The following is a 20,588-nucleotide window of genomic DNA, read 5'->3' on the forward strand; positions in this document are numbered from 1 at the left end:
TACAAGAGCAATGAGACCTCCAGCCCACAAAGCACACACACAACCAATGATTCAATGATGAGGGAATATATTTACAGAATTATTTAAACCATTTCACTTGAACAATACCTTTAAATCTCACATTAACTCAACTTCAGCTCTTAACAACAAAATGAATTCCACTTAACTCAAATAACTGTGTAATAAAAATTGGATAAACAACCATTGAATTGCATATCATGACAAATAATCACTCAAATCTGGTATAAACCTCTGAACTCTGTTAAACCCAAAATAATTCAGTTGTTAGATCTTGATAGTCTGTTTTAGTCCTTTACGGTTGTCAGTCAAAGTAGGTCTCATTTATATCTTTGGAAGTTCCTTAACATTCAACAGTTCACCATTAGTCTCTTCCAACGGATTTCCGGTTGTTTGTTTGAATCCAAAACAACTCTGAGATCTCAGAAAACAAAGTGCCAATAAAATTGGATCCTTTATATTTCTCGGTGAAGATCCAGACAGGATAGCAGATGAAGCAGCTCGTAGTCACTTGATGAATCCCTAAAAAAAAAACAGCCTGTACACAAGTGTGCAGAACATCATCATATAGTCAGAGTTTCCTCTTTTTCCATCACATTAGATTTACACAAAACTTTCACAACTTTAAACACTTGTGACTAAATTATCTCATTTTCCCTCAATTTCAAACAATACACTTGGCAATCAACATACTTTTACAACATATACAGAAACTTTGACAAAAATTCAACACACACACACACACACACACACACACACACACCGAGTAAAATCACGTTAGCGGTTTGCACCGAGGACTAAATGTAGCAGAGTCACTGTGGAAAAGTTATCTGGTATAATTATAACAAGCACACAGAACTTCCGCTGAGTGGTGGACTGCTGGCGGCGGCGGACGGTGCCGGTGCGACCGGAGGACGAACGGCCGGGAGGGTGAAGCTCGGTTCGGCTCCGAGCTGCAGGAGAAGCCGTGTGTCCGTGAACTGCATCCGTCTCCGGTCCAAGTTGAAACTGTCCTCTGTGAAACGGTCCCTGCAGAGGCGGCTGTTGGTGTCGATCCTAACGTCTCCTTTAGCGAGGCTCTTCACGAAATCAATCCGCCTCTTTTTCCTTTCTTCATCAGGAGGGAATTTAAATAGTGATGCGGCGCTGCTTTGGAGGTTCCTGCTTCCAGGAAAGATTCACTTGCGGGTGGAGGGAGACGTCCTGTAGCAGCCAGCTGATGGACAATAACAATCTGACTACGGCAGAGTGGGATGACCTCTTATGCAAATGAGCTCCAGGCTTTTATAGCCTTTCACCGTGAGAGGAGGAGCCATGCAGAAGGTTATATAAACCGTCTGTGTGGTAGATCGGTGACGTACTGAAGCGACCTTTTAGCCCCGCCTAAAAAAACATGAGCTGAAGACTGATGAGAAACTGTTTAAAGGTCGAACTTACAGCAACTTTAACTCAAATAACTGCGTAACAAAATTGGATAAACAACCATTGAATTGCATATTATGTCAAATAATGTCACTAAAATCTGGTATAAACCTCTGAACTCTGTTAAACCCAAAATAATTCAGTTGTTAGATCTTAATAGTCTGTTTTAGTCCTTTACAGTTGTCAGTCAAAGTAGGTCTCATTTATATCTTTGGAAGTTCCTTAACGTTCAACAGTTCACCATTAGTCTCTTCCAACGGATTTCTGGTTGTTTGTTTGAATCCAAAACAACTCTGAGATCTCAGAAAACAAAGTGCCAATAAAATTGGATCCTTTATATTTCTCGGTGAAGATCCAGACAGGATAGCAGATGAAGCAGCTCGTAGTCACTTGATGAATCCCTAAAAAAAAAAAAACAGCCTGTACACAAGTGTGCAGAACATCATCATATAGTCAGAGTTTCCTCTTTTTCCATCACATTAGATTTACACAAAACTTTCACAACTTTAAACACTTGTGACTAAATTATCTCATTTTGCCTCAATTTCAAACAATACACTTGGCAATCAACATACTTTTACAACATATACAGTAACTTTAGCAAAAATTCAACACACACACACACACACACAGTTATGTGCTTCATTCACATCATCCAAAATGTTGTTATCCTGGCTGGTTTTGCTTCGCTATGTTCCTCAAAGTAAATTACTCCCAATTCTCTGACACAAACTTAGTTAACAAGATAACCTCAGGTAGCAACTCACCTGGATAATCCACTTCATTGAAGAAACGCCCGACGGAGTTCGTCCCGGTGAGAACTTCTCCCTCGACAGCTCCGCTGCAGCTCAGCATGTAACTCACTTACAATACTGTTAAATTCACTCGATATCTCTTGGGAATCTCAAAATATCTGACTTTGCTCCAAATCTTGTCTGCCTCCTGCACCTGTCTTAGCTGCGGGGTCTCCGGTAGGTGAGTGCGTGGTTCAGAGAGTGGGAGGGGGGGCTACGGGCTCTGCTACGTTCAGACCACCAGCTGGTTTGGTGAGACGTTTAGGGAACGTCTGTAAATTGGGCAACTGAACGTTACAGAATTAAGCGAACATGTGAGAACACGTGACCTCGACAGAGAAGAGCTTCCATCACCCTCAAATCCAGGACCCCCGGTGTACAGTGACCACTGATCCTTTTTGATGACCAGGAAGAAAAATTAGTGCAAAACAGGTTTTGACTTGGTAAGCATTTTAGGTAACAGCACTGAAAAAGATATTCAAACATGAAATCCCTCTTTGTAAAACACACAATATGTACTTGGCTGATAAATTGAACTTCCTGTTGTAATCTGGAGATTTGTTGTATCTGATGTCGACGGTGTGATTGATTAATGAGGTCCAAACGTGGTGAACATACTGAGACCAGATCTGTTCCTGCCTCATACTGATTGAACTTGTTATATCATCCTGAAGAATGCAGTTCATCCTGACTTTATCAAAACTTACTGACATTTTTAATGACACTGTTTTGAGATTCGAAAAAACCCCAAAGAAAACAGAAATTTTGTTGTTCAACTTAACATTTTTATTCAACGTAACAGGATAAAAACATGCATTTGCTTCTAAACAGATATCTAACATTATCTGCTGCCTCAACGTGTGAAGACTTATTTACATCAGAATACAAATGTTGAAGAAAAGTTTTGGAAGCATTTTGTTGAGAAGTAATGCAGCGCCCTCTGTTGGCCAATCAGCGGCAACAGTGAAAAATTACAGACAGGAAACACATACTTTCTAATATCTAAATTAACACATTGTATCTGTGTTTGTTTTTATTTTTGCCAAATATGTACACAAAGTACCAAAACAAACAGCTGTTAAAAGTAGCATACTTTAATTTTATTTCTAAGTTTTGGTTTTTACAAAAATAGTAAATGTGATATTACTGTAAATCTTTATATTTTGACATTATTAAGCCAGTTGCATTATCTTACATAAGATTAATCTTTGCAGACTATCAAGTTACCTTCTGAAGTTTGACTCAAACAGACAAAGCCTTCTGTTCACAGATCCAATCGTTCCTGTTGTTACAGTTCACTGATTTCCATCCTTCATATTTTACAGAAATTGCAGAGTGACCATCAGTCGGGTTTTCTATCCAGGAGCTGAGAAAAACAAAAAATCAGTTGTATCAAGAGTCAAGATTTTATCATTCAAAGTGTTTAGAAATGTGTCTCTTACCTGTCAGCCAGATCACTTCCATCGACCCACTTCCATTTTCCACCATCAGCTTTCAGTCCAATCCAGTACCCTTTGTTTCCTGAACTTCTCCAGCTGTTATCACTGACATATTTCTGAGGACAACAGAGGAAAAGGGATCACAGATATTTACTTACTTTAATAAACTCACTGTGACCAACAGACTCAGCGTGTGTTCAGATCTTCAGAAAATACATTTCAATTTAATAATAGCTGTCATTACCTTTTCTTCTGCATTATCTACAACCACCAAATCAGAACTCCTTATCGTGCAGTTTTCTCGAGCTTCTTCCCAGGTTTTCCGATCGGTAGAAGTCTGGTAGTCAAAAAACACATAGCAACTGGACTGGAACAGAACCCAGCCCGGCTGACAAGATTTACACTGTCTTCCTGAAATAACATAGATCAACTAATAATCAACTTTACTGTCTCGTTATATCAGGATTGAATATTTTTATAACTAATGGGATCCCAACATACCATCTTTTCTGGGACAGTAGGCATCAATGCTCCACTGAGCTCGACTGATGTTGAGCTCATTCCCCTTTGACTTCATGTCGTTTATTTGATTTGTAAGGTTTCTCTTCTCCATCTCCAGCTCCTGGTTTTGTGTCTCCAGCTCCTGGTTTTGTGTCTCCAGCTCCTGGTTTTGTGTCTCCAGCTCCTGGTTTTGTTTCTCCAGCTCCTGGTTTTGTTTCTCCAGGTTCATCTTTTCTGCCGTCAGCTTGGCGTTGTTTTCAGAAATGAACGAGGTAACTTAAGGTCAAACGTACAGGAAGATAGTTGGCAGTGAGCTGATATTGGACAACAAATTAACAAAAATCAAACAAGTTTGACATAAATTGAAAGTCAGATAAAATGCATTTTTGTTCAGAATTATTTCACAACAACGACATCGAAATATTTGTTTACTTTTGAGTTATACTTACAATATATTCGAAGGGCCACAATAACAAACAGTATCAACCAACTCACTGTTATTGTTGGAAAAGAATGAGTGAAAGAGGGAGACTTCTTGTCTGAAAGAAAAAGGGATCTTTTTTTTTTTTTTTAAATAAATCAACACGAAACTTTAAAACAATTAAATATGCTTTTATAAAATTTGTGCAGTAAATTGTGAAAATAACCTGCAGTGGCTGGTTTTTGGTCCACAATGCATACTGCTGCATTTACATTCCTGCCTTTCTCAAGTTTGTCTGAAACCGTTCAGAACAAACACAAGTACTTAAGTAATGACAGTGAATTAGCCCAATCACTCCCGATATGAAAATTGGAAAAATAATAATGCAAGATAGAAAAATGAAAAAAGGTTAAAAAAAAGTTAAATTAAAGAAATGGCAAAAATTATTAATTTAAAATACCAATTTACACTTTTATCTTGATGAAGTAATAACATACCTGAGGTGGCTGTTATTTTGTCCACAGTATAAACTGGTGAATTTTCATAGTCACCTTCTTCAAGTTCCTCTGAAACAAATCAAACATAAGTTCTCAAAGATCTGCAGTAAATTAAACATTATTTCCAGAATCAGCAGACTGAGAAAATCATGATACAAATTAGAACATAAAGTCAATCGTGACATCTCAAATTAATTTGACCAAGGTGTCGTTATGCTCATCATTATGAAAATGAATAAAACAAGATTCTGCTTCACAAAAGATGAGACGCTTGTGAAGTTTGAATCTGTCAGAAAGCATCCTACCTGCAGAGAAAGAAACATTTGGATTTCTAACATTGACCGTCAGTGTCTGTGTTTTTCTGTTCATCCTGGAAAAAGCATTAAGTTCACCAGCGATTGAGCTGCATATGAAGGCTGAAATGGAAACGCTGGTGCAGTGATGTTAAACTGTACAGGGAAGTTTGTGGGTTTTTGTTCTGTTTTAAAGTTGTGACAATTGAGCCTCTGTTTTAAAGCTTATGGTGAGTTGTTGTGAGGGGAAGTTTTCTCTGTTAGAAGAAGTTGTTAGAACTTAATAGTCTGTTTTAGTCCTTTGCAGTTGTCAGTCAAAGTAGGTCTCATTTATATCTTTGGAAGTTCCTTAACGTTCAACAGTTCACCATTAGTCTCTTCCAACGGATTTCTGGTTGTTTGTTTGAATCCAAAACAACTCTGAGATCTCGGAAAACAAAGTGCCAATAAAATTGGATCCTTTATATTTCTCGGTGAAGATCCAGACAGGATAGCAGATGAAGCAGCTCGTAGTCACTTGATGAATCCCTAAAAAAAAAACAGCCTGTACACAAGTGTGCAGAACATCATCATATAGTCAGAGTTTCCTCTTTTTCCATCACATTAGATTTACACAAAACTTTCACAACTTTAAACACTTGTGACTAAATTATCTCATTTTGTCTCAATTTCAAACAATACACTTGGCAATCAACATACTTTTACAACATATACAGTAACTTTAACAAAAATTCAACACACACACACACACACACACACACACACACACACACACACACACAGACACACACAGTTATGTGCTTCATTCACATCATCCAAAATGTTGTTATCCTGGCTGGTTTTGCTTCGCTATGTTCCTCAAAGTAAATTACTCCCAATTCTCTGACACAAACTTAGTTAACAAGATAACCTCAGGTAGCAACTCACCTGGATAATCCACTTCATTGAAGAAACGCCCGACGGAGTTCGTCCCGGTGAGAACTTCTCCCTCGACAGCTCCGCTGCAGCTCAGCATGTAACTCACTTACAATACTGTTAAATTCACTCGATATCTCTTGGGAATCTCAAAATATCTGACTTTGCTCCAAATCTTGTCTGCCTCCTGCACCTGTCTTAGCTGCGGGGTCTCCGGTAGGTGAGTGCGTGGTTCAGAGAGTGGGAGGGGGGGCTAAGGGCTCTGCTACGTTCAGACCACCAGCTGGTTTGGTGAGACGTTTAGGGAACGTCTGTAAATTGGGTAACTGAACATTACCTGGGTTAATTGAACATCGGAGAACACGTGACCTCGATAGAGAAGAACTTCCATCACCCTCAAATCCAGGACCCCCGGTGTACAGTGACCACTGATCCTTTTTGATGACCAGGAAGAAAAAGTTGTGCAAAACAGGTTTTGACTTGATCAGCATTTTAGGTAACAGCACTGAAAAAGATATTCAAACATGAAATCCCTCTTTGTAAAACACACAATATGTACTTGGCTGATAAATTGAACTTCCTGTTGTAATCTGGAGATTTGTTGGAGCTGATGTCGACGGTGTGATTGATTAATGAGGTCCAAACGTGGTGAACATACTGAGACCAGATCTGTTCCTGCCTCATACTGATTGAACTTGTTATATCATCCTGAAGAATGCAGTTCATCCTGACTTTATCAAAACTTACTGACATTTTAAATGAGAAGTTTTTGAGAGGTTAGAAAAAAAACAAGAAAACAGAAATATTGTTGTTCAGTGTAACATTTTTATTCAACACAACAGGCTAAAAACATGCATGCTCTCCTAAATAGATATCTAACATTATCTGCTGCCTCAACGTGTGAAGACTTATTTACATCAGAATACAAATGTTGAAGAAAACAGCTTTGGAAGCATTTTGTTGAGAAGTAATGCAGCGCCCTCTGTTGGCCATTCAGCTGCAACAGTGTTAAAAATTACATACAGGAAACAAATATTTTCTAATATCTATTTATACATTAGATCTGTGTTTGTTTTTTTTCCAGATGTAAACAAAAAGTACCAAAACAAATAGCTGTTAAAAGTAGCACACATTTTATTTTATTTCTAAGTTTTGGTTTTTACAAAAATATTAAATGTGATATTACTGTAAATCTTTATATTTTGACATTATTAAGCCAGTTGGCATTATTTTACATGTAATTAATCTTTGCAGACTATCAAGTTACCTTCTGAAGTTTGACTCAAACAGACAAAGACTTCTGTTCACAGATCCAATTGTTCCTGTTGTTACATTTCACTGATTTCCATCCCTGAGTTTGGCGAGAAATTGCACAGTGACCATCAGTCGGGTTTTCTATCCAGGAGCTGAGGAAAACAAAAACATCAGTTGAATCCAGAGTCAAGATTTTATCATTCAAAGTGTTTAGAAATGCGTCTTTTACCTGTTAGCCAGATCACTTCCATCGACCCACTTCCATTTTCCATCTTCAACTTTCAGTCCAATCCAGTACCCTTCGTTTTCTGGACGGTCATAGCTGTTAACATGGACATATGTCTGAGGACAACAGAGGAAAAGGGATCAGAGATATTTACTTACTTTAATAAACTCAATGTGACCAACAGACTCAGCGTGTGTTCAGATCTTCAGAAAATACATTTTAATTTAATAATAGCTGTCATTACCTTTTCTTCTGCATTATCTGCAACCACCAAATCAGAACTCCTTATTTTGCAGAGTTCTCGAGCTTCTTCCCAGGTTTTCCGATCGGTAGAATTCTTGTAGTCCAAAACCACATAGCAACTGGGCTGAAACAGATTCCAGCCCGGCTGACAAGATTTACACCGTCTTCCTGAAATAACAGAGATCAACTAATAAACAACTTTACTGTCTCGTTATATCAGGATTCAATATTTTTATAACTAATTGGATCCCAACATACCGCCATCTTTGGGACAGTAGGCATCAATGCTCCACTGAGCTCGACTGATGTTGAGCTCATTCCCCTTTGCCTCCATGTCCTTTATTTGATTTATAAGGTTTCTCGTCTCCATTTCCAGCTCCTGGTTTTGTGTCTCCAGCTTCTGGTTTTGCATCGTGAGGTTCATCTTTTCTGCAGTGAGATTTATGACATTGCTCTCTTAGACAGCAAAGGCTCGCGTCAGGTTGTCAAACTGGACTGTCAGATTGATGTAGTCCTCCCTTAAATTGTTGATGAGGTTTGTCAGGTTGCGATTCATTTCCAGAAGAGTCGTTTGGCTGTTTTCATGACTTAATTTAGCAACTGTAAAATGAAAATTAGCTTCTTAAGGGAGAGTAAGAAGTTTTGATATCGTTCATTTTGCTTTTGTTATTTCATCACAGATCAAAGCTGCTTCCTGTCTGTTGTACTTCAGGTTTGCCAGCCTTTTGGGAGCTATAAGCTAAGATTGTGTTTGTTCTATTTCAGAGAACAACAAAAAAGCCACAAAAAAACCAACACTCACAATGTGTTAAGCCATCTTTCAATATTTCCCAGCTTCCCCCATTGGTTCACACAAAATTCGCTCAAAACAGTTTAACAATGTAGTTTGAAGTAAAAATGACTTAAACAACATTCAATGGTAAATATTTTGTAGATTTTTTTTTTTTTTTTAGCCAATGATTTCGTGTTCTAAACTTTTCAATGTTACCAAGAAACCCAACAGCAGGTGCAGATTTATTATTTGGCCTGATGTTTCCCAACATGGTGAATTACATGGCTATTATTAAGGCAAAATGTGCAATAATTGGTTACACAGTACTGAAAATATATATTGTATAAAAAAAAACCTGTGTTATACTATCTTCATACATTTGACCATGAATTATTGTGTCCAGTAATTCACTTTGTTCTTGACAGATTTAGAAAACTAAAAGCAGAAACTTATGGTATGTAAAACAATCTGATATCACATGATGGTAACAGAAGAAATATTATTCTATAAGGGTCTGCCTTGTGTCTAAGTTCGTGCATGGACTGTCTGTTTTACATACTTACCGTAGACACAGATTGCTATGATGCCCAACAGCAAAATGACACAGAAAGTCGCCAAGCAACAAGCCAAGAGCCGATAGTGGCGACGTCGTCCGTCTGCTTTCTTGTCTGGCAGGAATCGGATTGACAAACATATAAATACGTGGCTTTAGAAGTCGGAGTTCATGAAATAACGTGGGTAACCAAAGTTACAGTCTTTTTCAGTCCAACATTTCCTCTTTACCTTGCCATCGCCAAAGAAGGTATTTTAAACTTAGTAAGTTAGAAACAGGAAGTATAAAAACTTTTAAATCAGACTGTGAAAACCTCAAATTAACTTAAATTCAACATGAGATTGCATTTTTACACAAAACAATGTTTTGTAACAGAAAAACATGAGAAAGGAAACGCTTCATGACCATTATGTATTATTAATGTTCACGTGGGACACATAAAGGAAAGATTTACAATTTCTCAAATGTTTGATATCAATTCTTTCAGACATTGTGCTACAGATGAACCAGGTTGGAGGCAGAAGTGGACATAGCCTCCATTCCTATGAGGCCAACCCAGTAATATCGACTAATATAGCGCTGTAATGTATTTAAGCGTCTCATTGTTTGTTTATTTTTTGCTAAGTAATCTGTCCTTCAGATATGATAAGAATTGATAGATGTTGAAAATATAGTCATCAGTTGTCATTCAATTAAAGATGATAATCTTAAAAATATATATTTATAAGAACATTTGTAAAACTCTTAAATCATGTTTCAATCGCATTTTGGGTTTCCGGTCGATAAGGGTTCACTAAAGTTTACAGATTGTGACCCGTCCAAACACATATTTTGGAGCTTGCCTGACTGAATGTTTACCAAATCAACTACTATACAATCATATATTTTTGACTTTTCTTAAATGATTTCTGCTGATTTAAATAAACCAATTTATTACAAACAACAATTATTCCACAACATGGCGGTCAGTCAGAAGTTTTACACGTGTTTGTTTGTTTGTTTGTTTGTTTGTTTGTTTGATTTCACAAAGCCGATATCAGCACCAAATGTTCTCAGACTCACCTGTGTTTTGTTTTTGTGTTCTTTTACAACTTACCATTTGTGTCTGGACTTTGTTCGGTTGAGTTCTTTTTCTCCTTCACTTCATCGTACACAGTTTCCTCTTCGTTTTTAGCTGAAAGGTTAAAAGTTTAAATAGTGTACAGTGGTTAAATATTAACAGTTCACTATAATCAACAATGAGATTAAAAAAAAAAAAAAAAGAACAATGACAAACTGCTTGGTTAAGTTAGCTAAATATGTAACCTGCTCCGACACCAGTACAATAAATTAATATTTAATATGAGGAGGGTCACATAAACAAAGACTCTGTTCTAAAGCCAAAGTCTGAGAATATCTTTTCTAGTCGCTCTGTACTTTTAAAAGTTGACTTACCTTCCGGTCGGGATCGGTTCTTATTTTTGAATACAATTGAAGCGTAGTTAACGTCCTCCGCCATCACTACAACCTTTCTGTTGAGTCTATCTGACTTGTAGTCAAAGAAGTACCACTGTAATTGAGCTACAGAGACTCACAAGAAGAGAAGTGGCTGTTTCCTCTGTTGAGGTGAATCTGTCTCTCACGGCATTGAAATATATCAACTTCTGCTTTTCTTGAGAAAGTCATTTGTATGCACGACAGTCCGGATGTCAACTTCAAGCCAACACTGTGTTCCTGTTCCATAATCAGCTTGATATAAAATATATTATTACAATGAGTATATAACATGGTATAACAAGATTACTAAGATGTAACAAGGACTTTGGATGTTTTCTTGGTTTTGTGTAAAACACCAATAACCAATTGAATATACCCATCTGCTGTTGTGTTTTTTTTTTTTTTTCTCTGCACCATTACTCACATGGTCTCACACCTTTACTGCAGATTGCTCCGGTCTGAACTCTTCTTTTGTGGCCGTCGATGCACGTATAAATGTTCCTGTAATACTGAGTATAGCAGTGTTAAGAGATACACTCACCTCACCCCAACACATGGAGGAAGATGGCCGCCCACCTCGACAGAGAAGAGCTTCCATCACCCTCAAATCCAGGACCCCCGGTGTACAGTGACCACTGATCCTTTTTGCTGACCAGGAAGAACAATTAGTGCAAAACAGGTTTTGACTTGATCAGCATTTTCGGTAACAGCACTGAAAAAGATATACAAGCATGAAATCCCTCTTTGTAAAACACACAATACTGTATGTGCTGAGCTGATAAATTGAACTTCCTGTTGTAATCTGGAGATTTGTTGGAGCTGATGTCGACGGTGTGATTGATTAATGAGGTCCAAACGTGGTGAACATACTGGGACCAGATCTGTTCCTGCCTCATACTGATTGAACTTGTTATATCATCCTGAAGAATGCAGTTCATCCTGACTTCATCAAAACTTCCTGATATTTTTAATGAGACTGTTTTGAGATTCGAAAAAAAAACAAAGAAAACAGAAATATTGTTGTTCAGTTTAACATTTTTAAACAACATAACGGGATAAAAACACACATTTTCTTCTAAATAGATATCTAACATTATCTGCTGCCTCAACGTGTGAAGACTTATTTACATTAGAATACAAATGTTGAAGAAAACAGCTTTGGAAGCATTTTGTTGAGAAGTAGTTTTTTGTTGGCCAATCAGCAGCAAGAGTTTAAAACATTATACAGGAAACAAATATTTTCTAATATCTATTCATACGTTAGATCTGTGTTTGTTTTTTTTCCAAATATGGACAAAAAGTACGCAAGTTGAGCCTCTATTTCAAAACTTGTGGTCAGTTGTTGTGAGGGGAAGTTTTCTAATTTGTCCTTTTCCATCTAAAAATATACAGTTTCTTTGTTTGATCTAATCAGAACTCGATCAGTAATATGATTGTGTACATGTTGTTTTTCTGACCAATGATGATTGAATAAATGTCTGAATTCAGGTAAGCTGACCAGCCTGGATGGACTGCCATTTAAAATTCAGACACAGAACACATCCACACGCTGATCTCCAACGGCACCGATCAAACACAAATGTTTAAATATCTGCAGCAAATTAGTCCGTATTTATAGAATCACTCCCAATGTGCTCGGCAGCCTGGAAAAATCATGGAAATAAATGTAAAGATGAAAAGGATTTTTTTTTTTTACTCTTCAAATGTATTTAATGCCAAAGTTACACTGTGTTGTTGTGCTTTAAAAAGGCATCATGCATTACAGAAATATGATTCTGCTACACAAAAGAGTGTAGGTGAAAAGCGTGAGAAATGTTTACTCCCCTTGCAGATAGAGGAACGTCTGGACTTTTAAAAGTAAGTCTGAGTTGTGTAGCAAGTTTAAAATACCAGTTTTAATCTTGATAGAGAAGCATGTGGTTTTTAGTTCTGTTTTGAAGGTGTGACAGTTGGTGTTTGCTGAGAAACTAATGCTCAGTTGTGATGAGAAGTCTTATTTATAAATGGTTTGAACTCACAGTGTGTCTGCAGTATTTTCTCAGGCTGCTGCAGTTCATCAGTGCTGGAAGAAGTATTCAGGTCCTTTACTTAAAGATGCTGTAAAGTAGAAATGAAAATGAGTTTTAAGTTCATAACACCACAGAAGTATGGGTTGTTAACTACCCATCCAAATTTGAATGAAAAAAACACCGACAAGTATATTAAAGTAGGATTTGAAATCGTGAGAAAATCATCAGTCTTCTCTGCTCTGAGACTGGGGGGGCGTGTCCTGAAGGAGCTGAAGCTCCGCCCACTCACTGGGAGGTGTTCAGTGTCCTGTAGGACAGTCCTGTGGCTGCAGTTCTTTTCCCCACTAAGCGGTCCGTCTGACATCCAACCCCTCGGTGACTTTATGCATGATGTCCCACTGGTACTCTGTCTCTCTGCTGGATGGAGCAGCCTGCTTTGGGAAAACACAATAGAATCAGAATTTATATGTCCAATGAGTGAAACATACAGATGCATATAAATGAAGCTTGTCCCCCTGAGCTGTAACACAGGAGTCAAACTGGACACCAGAGACAGAAGACAGTGAGTCTCCAACTACTTCTAACGCACCTGCATTACAATAGTGGAGATAATAAGAATGGAGGAGTTGATTTAGTTCAGTAACGACTGTAACATGAACAACGCTGCATTACATCACACGTTAATTCATGACATCACATGTTAATTCATTACATCACATGTTAATTCATTACATCACATGTTAATTCATGACATCACATGTTAATTCATGACATCACATGTTAATTCATGACATCACATGTTAATTCATTACATCACGTTAATTCAAACTTTGAACCTGCTCAGGTTGAGAAGTAAGTCTTTCTCTTTCACTGATGTCCCTCCTCCTCCTCCTCGTCCTCCTCCTCCTCCTCCTCCTCCTCCACATGTAGTTGGGTTCCTTTATCCCGACCGGTACCGGTACATGTAACCGAGAGGGTCGCTGATTGTAACGTTACACCGGAGTACAAAATCAACAACCCTCATTAATCAGGAGGACTAGATCTCCTCTGGTCCATGTTTACCATCACCCCGACATGTAAAATACAGAGTTACATATATTATAGTTCCTTATCGGAGCTATATTGACACGCGTAAAAAAAATCTGCTGTTTTCGGAGCATTTTCCTCTGAACTCTGCTACGAACTCAATAGAAGCTAATTAGCACATCAGCTCCCATTTCATGAAAATAAAGTTATTCTACATCGAGTAAAATCACGTTAGCGGTTTGCACCGAGGACTAAATGTAGCAGAGTCACTGTGGAAAAGTTATCTGGTATAATTATAACAAGCACACAGAACTTCCGCTGAGTGGTGGACTGCTGGCGGCGGCGGACGGTGCCGGTGCGACCGGAGGACGAACGGCCGGGAGGGTGAAGCTCGGTTCGGCTCCGAGCTGCAGGAGAAGCCGTGTGTCCGTGAACTGCATCCGTCTCCGGTCCAAGTTGAAACTGTCCTCTGTGAAACGGTCCCTGGAGAGGCGGCTGTTGGTGTCGATCCTAACGTCTCCTTTAGCGAGGCTCTTCACGAAATCAATCCGCCTCTTTTTCCTTTCTTCATCAGTAGGGAATTTAAATAGCGATGCGGCGCTGCTTTGGAGGTTCTTGCTTCCAGGAAAGATTCACTTGCGGGTGGAGGGAGACGTCCTGCAGCAGCCAGCTGATGGACAATAACAATCTGACTACAGCAGAGTGGGATGACCTCTTATGCAAATGAGCTCCAGGCTTTTATAGCGTTTCACCGTGAGAGGAGGAGCCATGCAGAAGGTTATATAAACCGTCTGTGCGGTAGATCGGTGACGTACTGAAGCGACCTTTTAGCCCCGCCTAAAAAAACATGAGCTGAAGACTGATGAGAAACTGTTTAAAGGTCTAACTTGCAGCAACTTTAACTCAAATAACTGCGTAACAAAATTGGATAAACAACCATTGAATTGCATATTATGTCAAATAATGTAACTAAAATCAGGTATAAACCTCTGAACTCTGTTAAACCCAAAATAATTCAGTTGTTAGATCTTAATCGTCTGTTTTAGTCCTTTACAGTTGTCAGTCAAAGTAGGTCTCATTTATATCTTTGGAAGTTCCTTAACGTTCAACAGTTCACCATTAGTCTCTTCCAACGGATTTCCGGTTGTTTGTTTGAATCCAAAACAACTCTGAGATCTCGGAAAACAAAGTGCCAATAAAATTGGATCCTTTATATTTCTCGGTGAAGATCCAGACAGGATAGCAGATGAAGCAGCTCGTAGTCACTTGATGAATCCCTAAAAAAAAAAAAACAGCCTGTACACAAGTGTGCAGAACATCATCATATAGTCAGAGTTTCCTCTTTTTCCATCACATTAGATTTACACAAAACATTCACGACTTTAAACACTTGTGACTAAATTATCTCGTTTTACCTCAATTTCAAACAATACACTTGGCAATCAACATACTTTTACAACATATACAGTAACTTTAACAAAAATTCAACACACACACACACACAAACACACACAGCTATGTGCTTCATTCACATCATCCAAAATGTTGTTATCTTGGCTGGTTTTGCTTCGCTATGTTCCTCAAAGTAAATTACTCCCAATTCTCTGACACAAACTTAGTTAACAAGATAACCTCAGGTAGCAACTCACCTGGATAATCCACTTCATTGAAGAAACGCCCGACGGAGTTCGTCCCGGTGAGAACTTCTCCCTCGACAGCTCCGCTGCAGCTCAGCATGTAACTCACTTACAATACTGTTAAATTCACTCGATATCTCTTGGGAATCTCAAAATATCTGACTTTGCTCCAAATCTTGTCTGCCTCCTGCACCTGTCTTAGCTGCGGGGTCTCCGGTAGGTGAGTGCGTGGTTCAGAGAGTGGGAGGGGGGGCTAAGGGCTCTGCTACGTTCAGACCACCAGCTGGTTTGGTGAGACGTTTAGGGAACGTCTGTAAATTGGGCGACTGAAAGTTACCTTTTTCCATTAACATGGGAGAACACGTGACCTCGACGGTGAAGAGCTTCCATCACCCTCAAATCCAGGACCCCCGGTGTACAGTGACCACTGATCCTTTTTGATGACCAGGAAGAAAAATTAGTGCAAAACAGGTTTTGACTTGATCAGCATTTTAGGTAACAGCACTGAAAAAGATATTCAAACATGAAATCCCTCTTTGTAAAACACACAATATGTGCTTGGCTGATAAATTGAACTTCCTGTTGTAATCTGGAGATTTGTTGGATCTGATGTCGACGGTGTGATTGATTAATGAGGTCCAAACGTGGTGAACATACTGAGACCAGATCTGTTCCTGCCTCATACTGATTGAACTTGTTATATCATCCTGAAGAATGCAGTTCATCCTGACTTTATCAAAACTAACTGACATTTTTAATGAGAATGTTTTGAGAGATTAGAAAAAACAAGAAAACAGAAATATTGTTGTTCAGTTTAACATTTTTATTCAACATAACAGGATAAAAACATGCATTTTCTTCTAAACAGATACCTAACATTATCTGCTGCCTCAACCTGTGAAGACTTATTTACATCAGAATACAAATGTTGAAGAAAACAGCTTTGGAAGCATTTTGTTGAGAAGTAATGCAGCGCCCTCTGTTGGCCAATCAGCTGCAACAGTGTTAAAAATTACACAGGAAACACATACTTTCTAATATCTAAATTAACACATTATATCTGTGTTTGTTTTTATTTTTTCCAAATATGTACACAAAGTACCTTAAAACAAACAGCTGTTAATAGTAGCACACTTTAACTTTATTTCTATGTTTTGGTTTTTACAAAAATATCAAATGTGATATTACTAGAAATCTTCATATTTTGACATTATTAAGCCAGTTGGCATTATCTTACATAAGATTAATCTTTGCAGACTATCAAGTTACCTTCTGAAGTTTGACTCAAACAGACAAATACTTCTGTTCACAGATCCAATTGTTCCTGTTGTTACAGTTCACTGATTTCCATCCTTGAGTTTGGCGAGAAATTGCACAGTGACCATCAGTCGGGTTTTCTATCCAGGAGCTGAGGAAACAAAAACATCAGTTGGATCCAGAGTCAAGATTTTATCATTCAAAGTGTTTAGAAATGTGTCTCTTACCTGTTAGCCAGATCACTTCCATCGACCCACTTCCATTTTCCACCATCAGCTTTCAGTCCAATCCAGTACCCTTCGTTTCCTGAACTTCCCCAGCTGTTATCACTGACATTTTTCTGAGGACAACAGAGGAAAATGGAACAGAGATATTTACTTACTTTAATAAACTCAATGTGACCAACAGACTCAGCGTGTGTTCAGATCTTCAGAAAATACATTTTCATTTAATATAAGCTGTCATTACCTTTTCTTCTGCATTATCTACAACCACCAAATCAGAACTCCTTATTGTGCAGTTTTCTCGAGCTTCTTCCCAGGTTTTCCGATCGGTAGAATTCTTGTTGTTCAAAACCACACAGCAACTGGACTGAAACAGATTCCAGCCCGACTGACAAGAGTTACACTTTCTTCCTGAAATAACAGAGATCAACTAATAAACAACTTTACTGTCTCGTTATATCAAGATTCAATATTTTTATAACTAATGGGTTCCCAACATACCGCCATCTTTTCTGGGACAGTAGGCATCAATGCTCCACTGAGCTCGACTGATGTTGAGCTCATTCCCCTTTGCCTCCATGTCCTTTATTTGATTTGTAAGGTTTCTCTTCTCCATCTCCAGCTCCTGAATTTGTGTCTCCAGCTCCTGGTTTTGTGTCTTCAGCTCCTGGTTTTTCATCATAAGGTTGTGCTTTTCTGCAGTGAGATTTATGACATTGCTCTATAAGACAGAATTAGCTCATGTCAGGTTGGTGTTGTCCTCCCTTAAATTGTTGTTGAGGTTTGTCAGGTTGCGATTCATTTCCAGAAGAGTCGTTTGGCTGTTTTCCTGACTAACAACTGCAAAATGAAAATTAGCTTCTGAAAGGAGAGTAAGCAGTTTTGGTATTGTTCATTTTGCTTTTGTTATTTTATCACAGATCAAAACTGCTTCCTGTCTGTTATACTTCAGGTTTGCCAGCCTTTTGGGAGCTATAAGCTAAGATTGTGTTTTTTCTATTTCAGAGAACAACAAAAAAAGCCACAAAAAGACCAACACTCACAATGTGTTAAGCCATCTTTCAATATTTCCCAGCTTCCCCCATTGGTTCATACAAAATTCACTCAAAACAGTTTAACAATGTAGTTTTAAGTAAAAATGACTGAAACAACATTCAATGGTAAATATTTTGCAGATTTATTTTTTTTAGCCAATGATTTCGTGTTCTAAAATTTTCCCTGTTACCAAGAAACCCAACAGCAGGTGTAGATTTATTATTTGGCCTGATGTTTCCCAACATGGTGAATTACATGGCTATTATTAAGGCAAAATGTGCAATAATTGGTTACACAGAACTGAAAATATATATTGTACAAAAAAAACCCTGTGTTATACTATCTTCATACATTTGACCATGAATTATTGTGTCTAGTAATTCACTTTGTTCTTGACAGATTTAGAAAACTAGAAGCAGAAACTTATGGTATGTAAAACAATCTGATATCACATGATGGTAACAGAAGAAATATTATTCTATAAGGGTCTGCCTTGTGTCTAAGTTCGTGCATGGACTGTCTGTTTTACATACTTACTGTAGACACAGATTGCTATGATGCCCAACAGCAAAATGACACAGAAAGTCACCAAGCAACAAGCCAAGAGCCGATAGTGGCGACGTCGTCCGTCTGCTTTCTTGTCTGGCAGGAATCGGATAGACAAACATATAAATACGTGGCTTTAGAAGTCGGAGCTCATGAAATAATGTGGGTAACCAAAGTTACAGTCTTTTTCAGTCCAACATTTCCTCTTTACCTTGCCATCGCCAAAGAAGGTATTTTAAACTTAATAAGTTAGAAACAGGAAGTATAACAACTTTTAAATCAGACTGTGAAAACCTCAAATTAACTTAAATTCAACATGATATTGCATTTTTACACAAAACAATGTTTTGTAACAGAAAAACACGAGAAAGGAAACGCTTCATGGCCATTATGTATTATTAATGTTCACGTGGGAGACTAAAAGGAAAGATTTACAATTTCTCAAATGTTTGTTATCAATTCTTTCAGACATTGTGCTACAGATGAACCAGGTTGTAGGCAGAAGTGGACATAGCCTCCATTCCTATGAGGCCAACCCAGTAATATCGACTAATATAACGCTGTAACGTATTTAAGCGTCTCATTGTTTGTTTAGTTTTTTGCTAAGTAATCTGTCCTTCAGATATAATAAGAATTGATAGATGTTGAAAATATAGTCATCAGTTGTCATTCAATTAAAGGTGATAATCTTAAAAATATATATTTATAAGAACATTTGTAAAACTCTTAAATCATGTTTCAATCGTATTTTGGGTTTCCGGTCGATAAGGGTTCACTAAAGTTTACAGATTGTGACCCGTCCAAACACATATTTTGGAGCTTCCCTGACTGAATGTTTACCAAATCAACTACTACACAATCATACATTTTTGACTTTTCTTAAATGATTTCTGCTGATTTAAATAAACCATTTTATTACAAACAACAATTATTCCACAACGTGGCGGTCAGTCAGAAGTTTTACACGTGTTTGTCTGTTTGTTTGTTTGTCTGTTTGACTTCACAAAGCCGATATCAGCACCAAATGTTCTCAGACTCACCTGTGTTTTGTTTTTGTGTTCTTTTACAACTTACCATTTGTGTCTGGACTTTGTTCGGTTGAGTTCTTTTTCACCTTCACTTCATCGTACACAGTTTCCTCTTCGTTTTTAGCTGAAAGGTTAAAAGTTAAAATAGTGTACAGTGGTTAAATATTAACAGTTCACTATAATCAACAATGAGATAAAAAAAAAACAACAACAATGACAAACTGCTTGGTTAAGTTAGCTAAATATGTAACCTGCTCCTACACCAGTACAATAAATTAATATTTAATATGAGGAGGGTCACATAAACAAAGACTCTCTTCTAAAGCCAAAGTCTGAGAATATCTTTTCTAGTCGCTCTGTACTTTTAAAAGTTGACTTACCTTCCGGTCGGGATCGGTTCTTATTTTTGAATACAACTGAAGCGTAGTTAACGTCCTCCGCCATCGCTACAACCTTTCTGTTGAGTCTATCCGACTTGTAGTCAAAGAAGTACCACTGTAATTGAGCCACAGTGACTCATAAGAAGAGAAGTGGTTGTTTCCTCTGTTGAGGTGAATCTGTCTCTCACAGTTTTGAAATATACCAACGTCTGCTTTTCCTGAGAAAGTCATTTGTATGCACAACAGTCCAGAAATAAACTTCAAGCCAACACTGTGTTCCTGTTCCATAATCAGCTTGATATAAAATATATTATTACAATGAGTATATAACATGGTATAACAACATTACTAATATGTAACTAGGACTTTGGATGTTTTCTTGGTTTTGTGTAAAACACCGGTGTACAGTGACCACTGATCCTTTTTGATGACCAGGAAGAAAAATTAGTGCAAACCAGGTTTTGACTTGATCAGCATTTTAGGTAACAGCAATGAAAAAGATATTCAAACATGAAATCCCTCTTTGTAAAACACACAATATGTGCATGGCTGATAAACTGAACTTCCTGTTGTAATATGGAGATTTGTTGGAGCTGATGTCGACGGTGTGATTGATTAATGA

The 20,588-nt window shown here is 37.8% G+C and overlaps 2 protein-coding genes across 2 annotated transcripts; both read right to left on the reverse strand.

Annotated features, from left to right (window-relative positions):
* Positions 1-3,416: 3,416 nt before the first annotated feature.
* On the reverse strand, positions 3,417-5,119 carry LOC138192768 (C-type lectin domain family 4 member C-like). Its single transcript, XM_069140416.1, has 7 exons — positions 5,093-5,119; positions 4,822-4,890; positions 4,670-4,713; positions 4,175-4,450; positions 3,918-4,084; positions 3,677-3,789; positions 3,417-3,600 (listed from the first exon to the last, which is right to left on the reverse strand). The coding sequence occupies exons 2-7, from the start codon at positions 4,851-4,853 to the stop codon at positions 3,477-3,479; spliced, it is 756 nt and encodes a 251-aa protein (XP_068996517.1). The 5' UTR covers positions 4,854-4,890; positions 5,093-5,119; the 3' UTR covers positions 3,417-3,476.
* A 2,040-nt stretch (positions 5,120-7,159) lies between these two features.
* On the reverse strand, positions 7,160-20,075 carry LOC138192762 (CD209 antigen-like protein A). Its single transcript, XM_069140403.1, has 7 exons — positions 19,967-20,075; positions 19,633-19,710; positions 18,550-18,654; positions 8,282-8,452; positions 8,025-8,191; positions 7,784-7,896; positions 7,160-7,706 (listed from the first exon to the last, which is right to left on the reverse strand). Exons 1-7 carry the CDS (start codon positions 20,028-20,030, stop codon positions 7,583-7,585), a joined length of 822 nt encoding a protein of 273 aa, XP_068996504.1. The 5' UTR covers positions 20,031-20,075; the 3' UTR covers positions 7,160-7,582.
* Positions 20,076-20,588: the final 513 nt, after the last annotated feature.

The sequence above is a fragment of the Embiotoca jacksoni genome, unplaced genomic scaffold, assembly GCF_022577435.1.
Source record: "Embiotoca jacksoni isolate LCO1_2020_lvr unplaced genomic scaffold, fEmbJac1.0.p SCAF_11, whole genome shotgun sequence".
Taxonomy (NCBI): Eukaryota; Metazoa; Chordata; class Actinopteri; family Embiotocidae; genus Embiotoca; species Embiotoca jacksoni.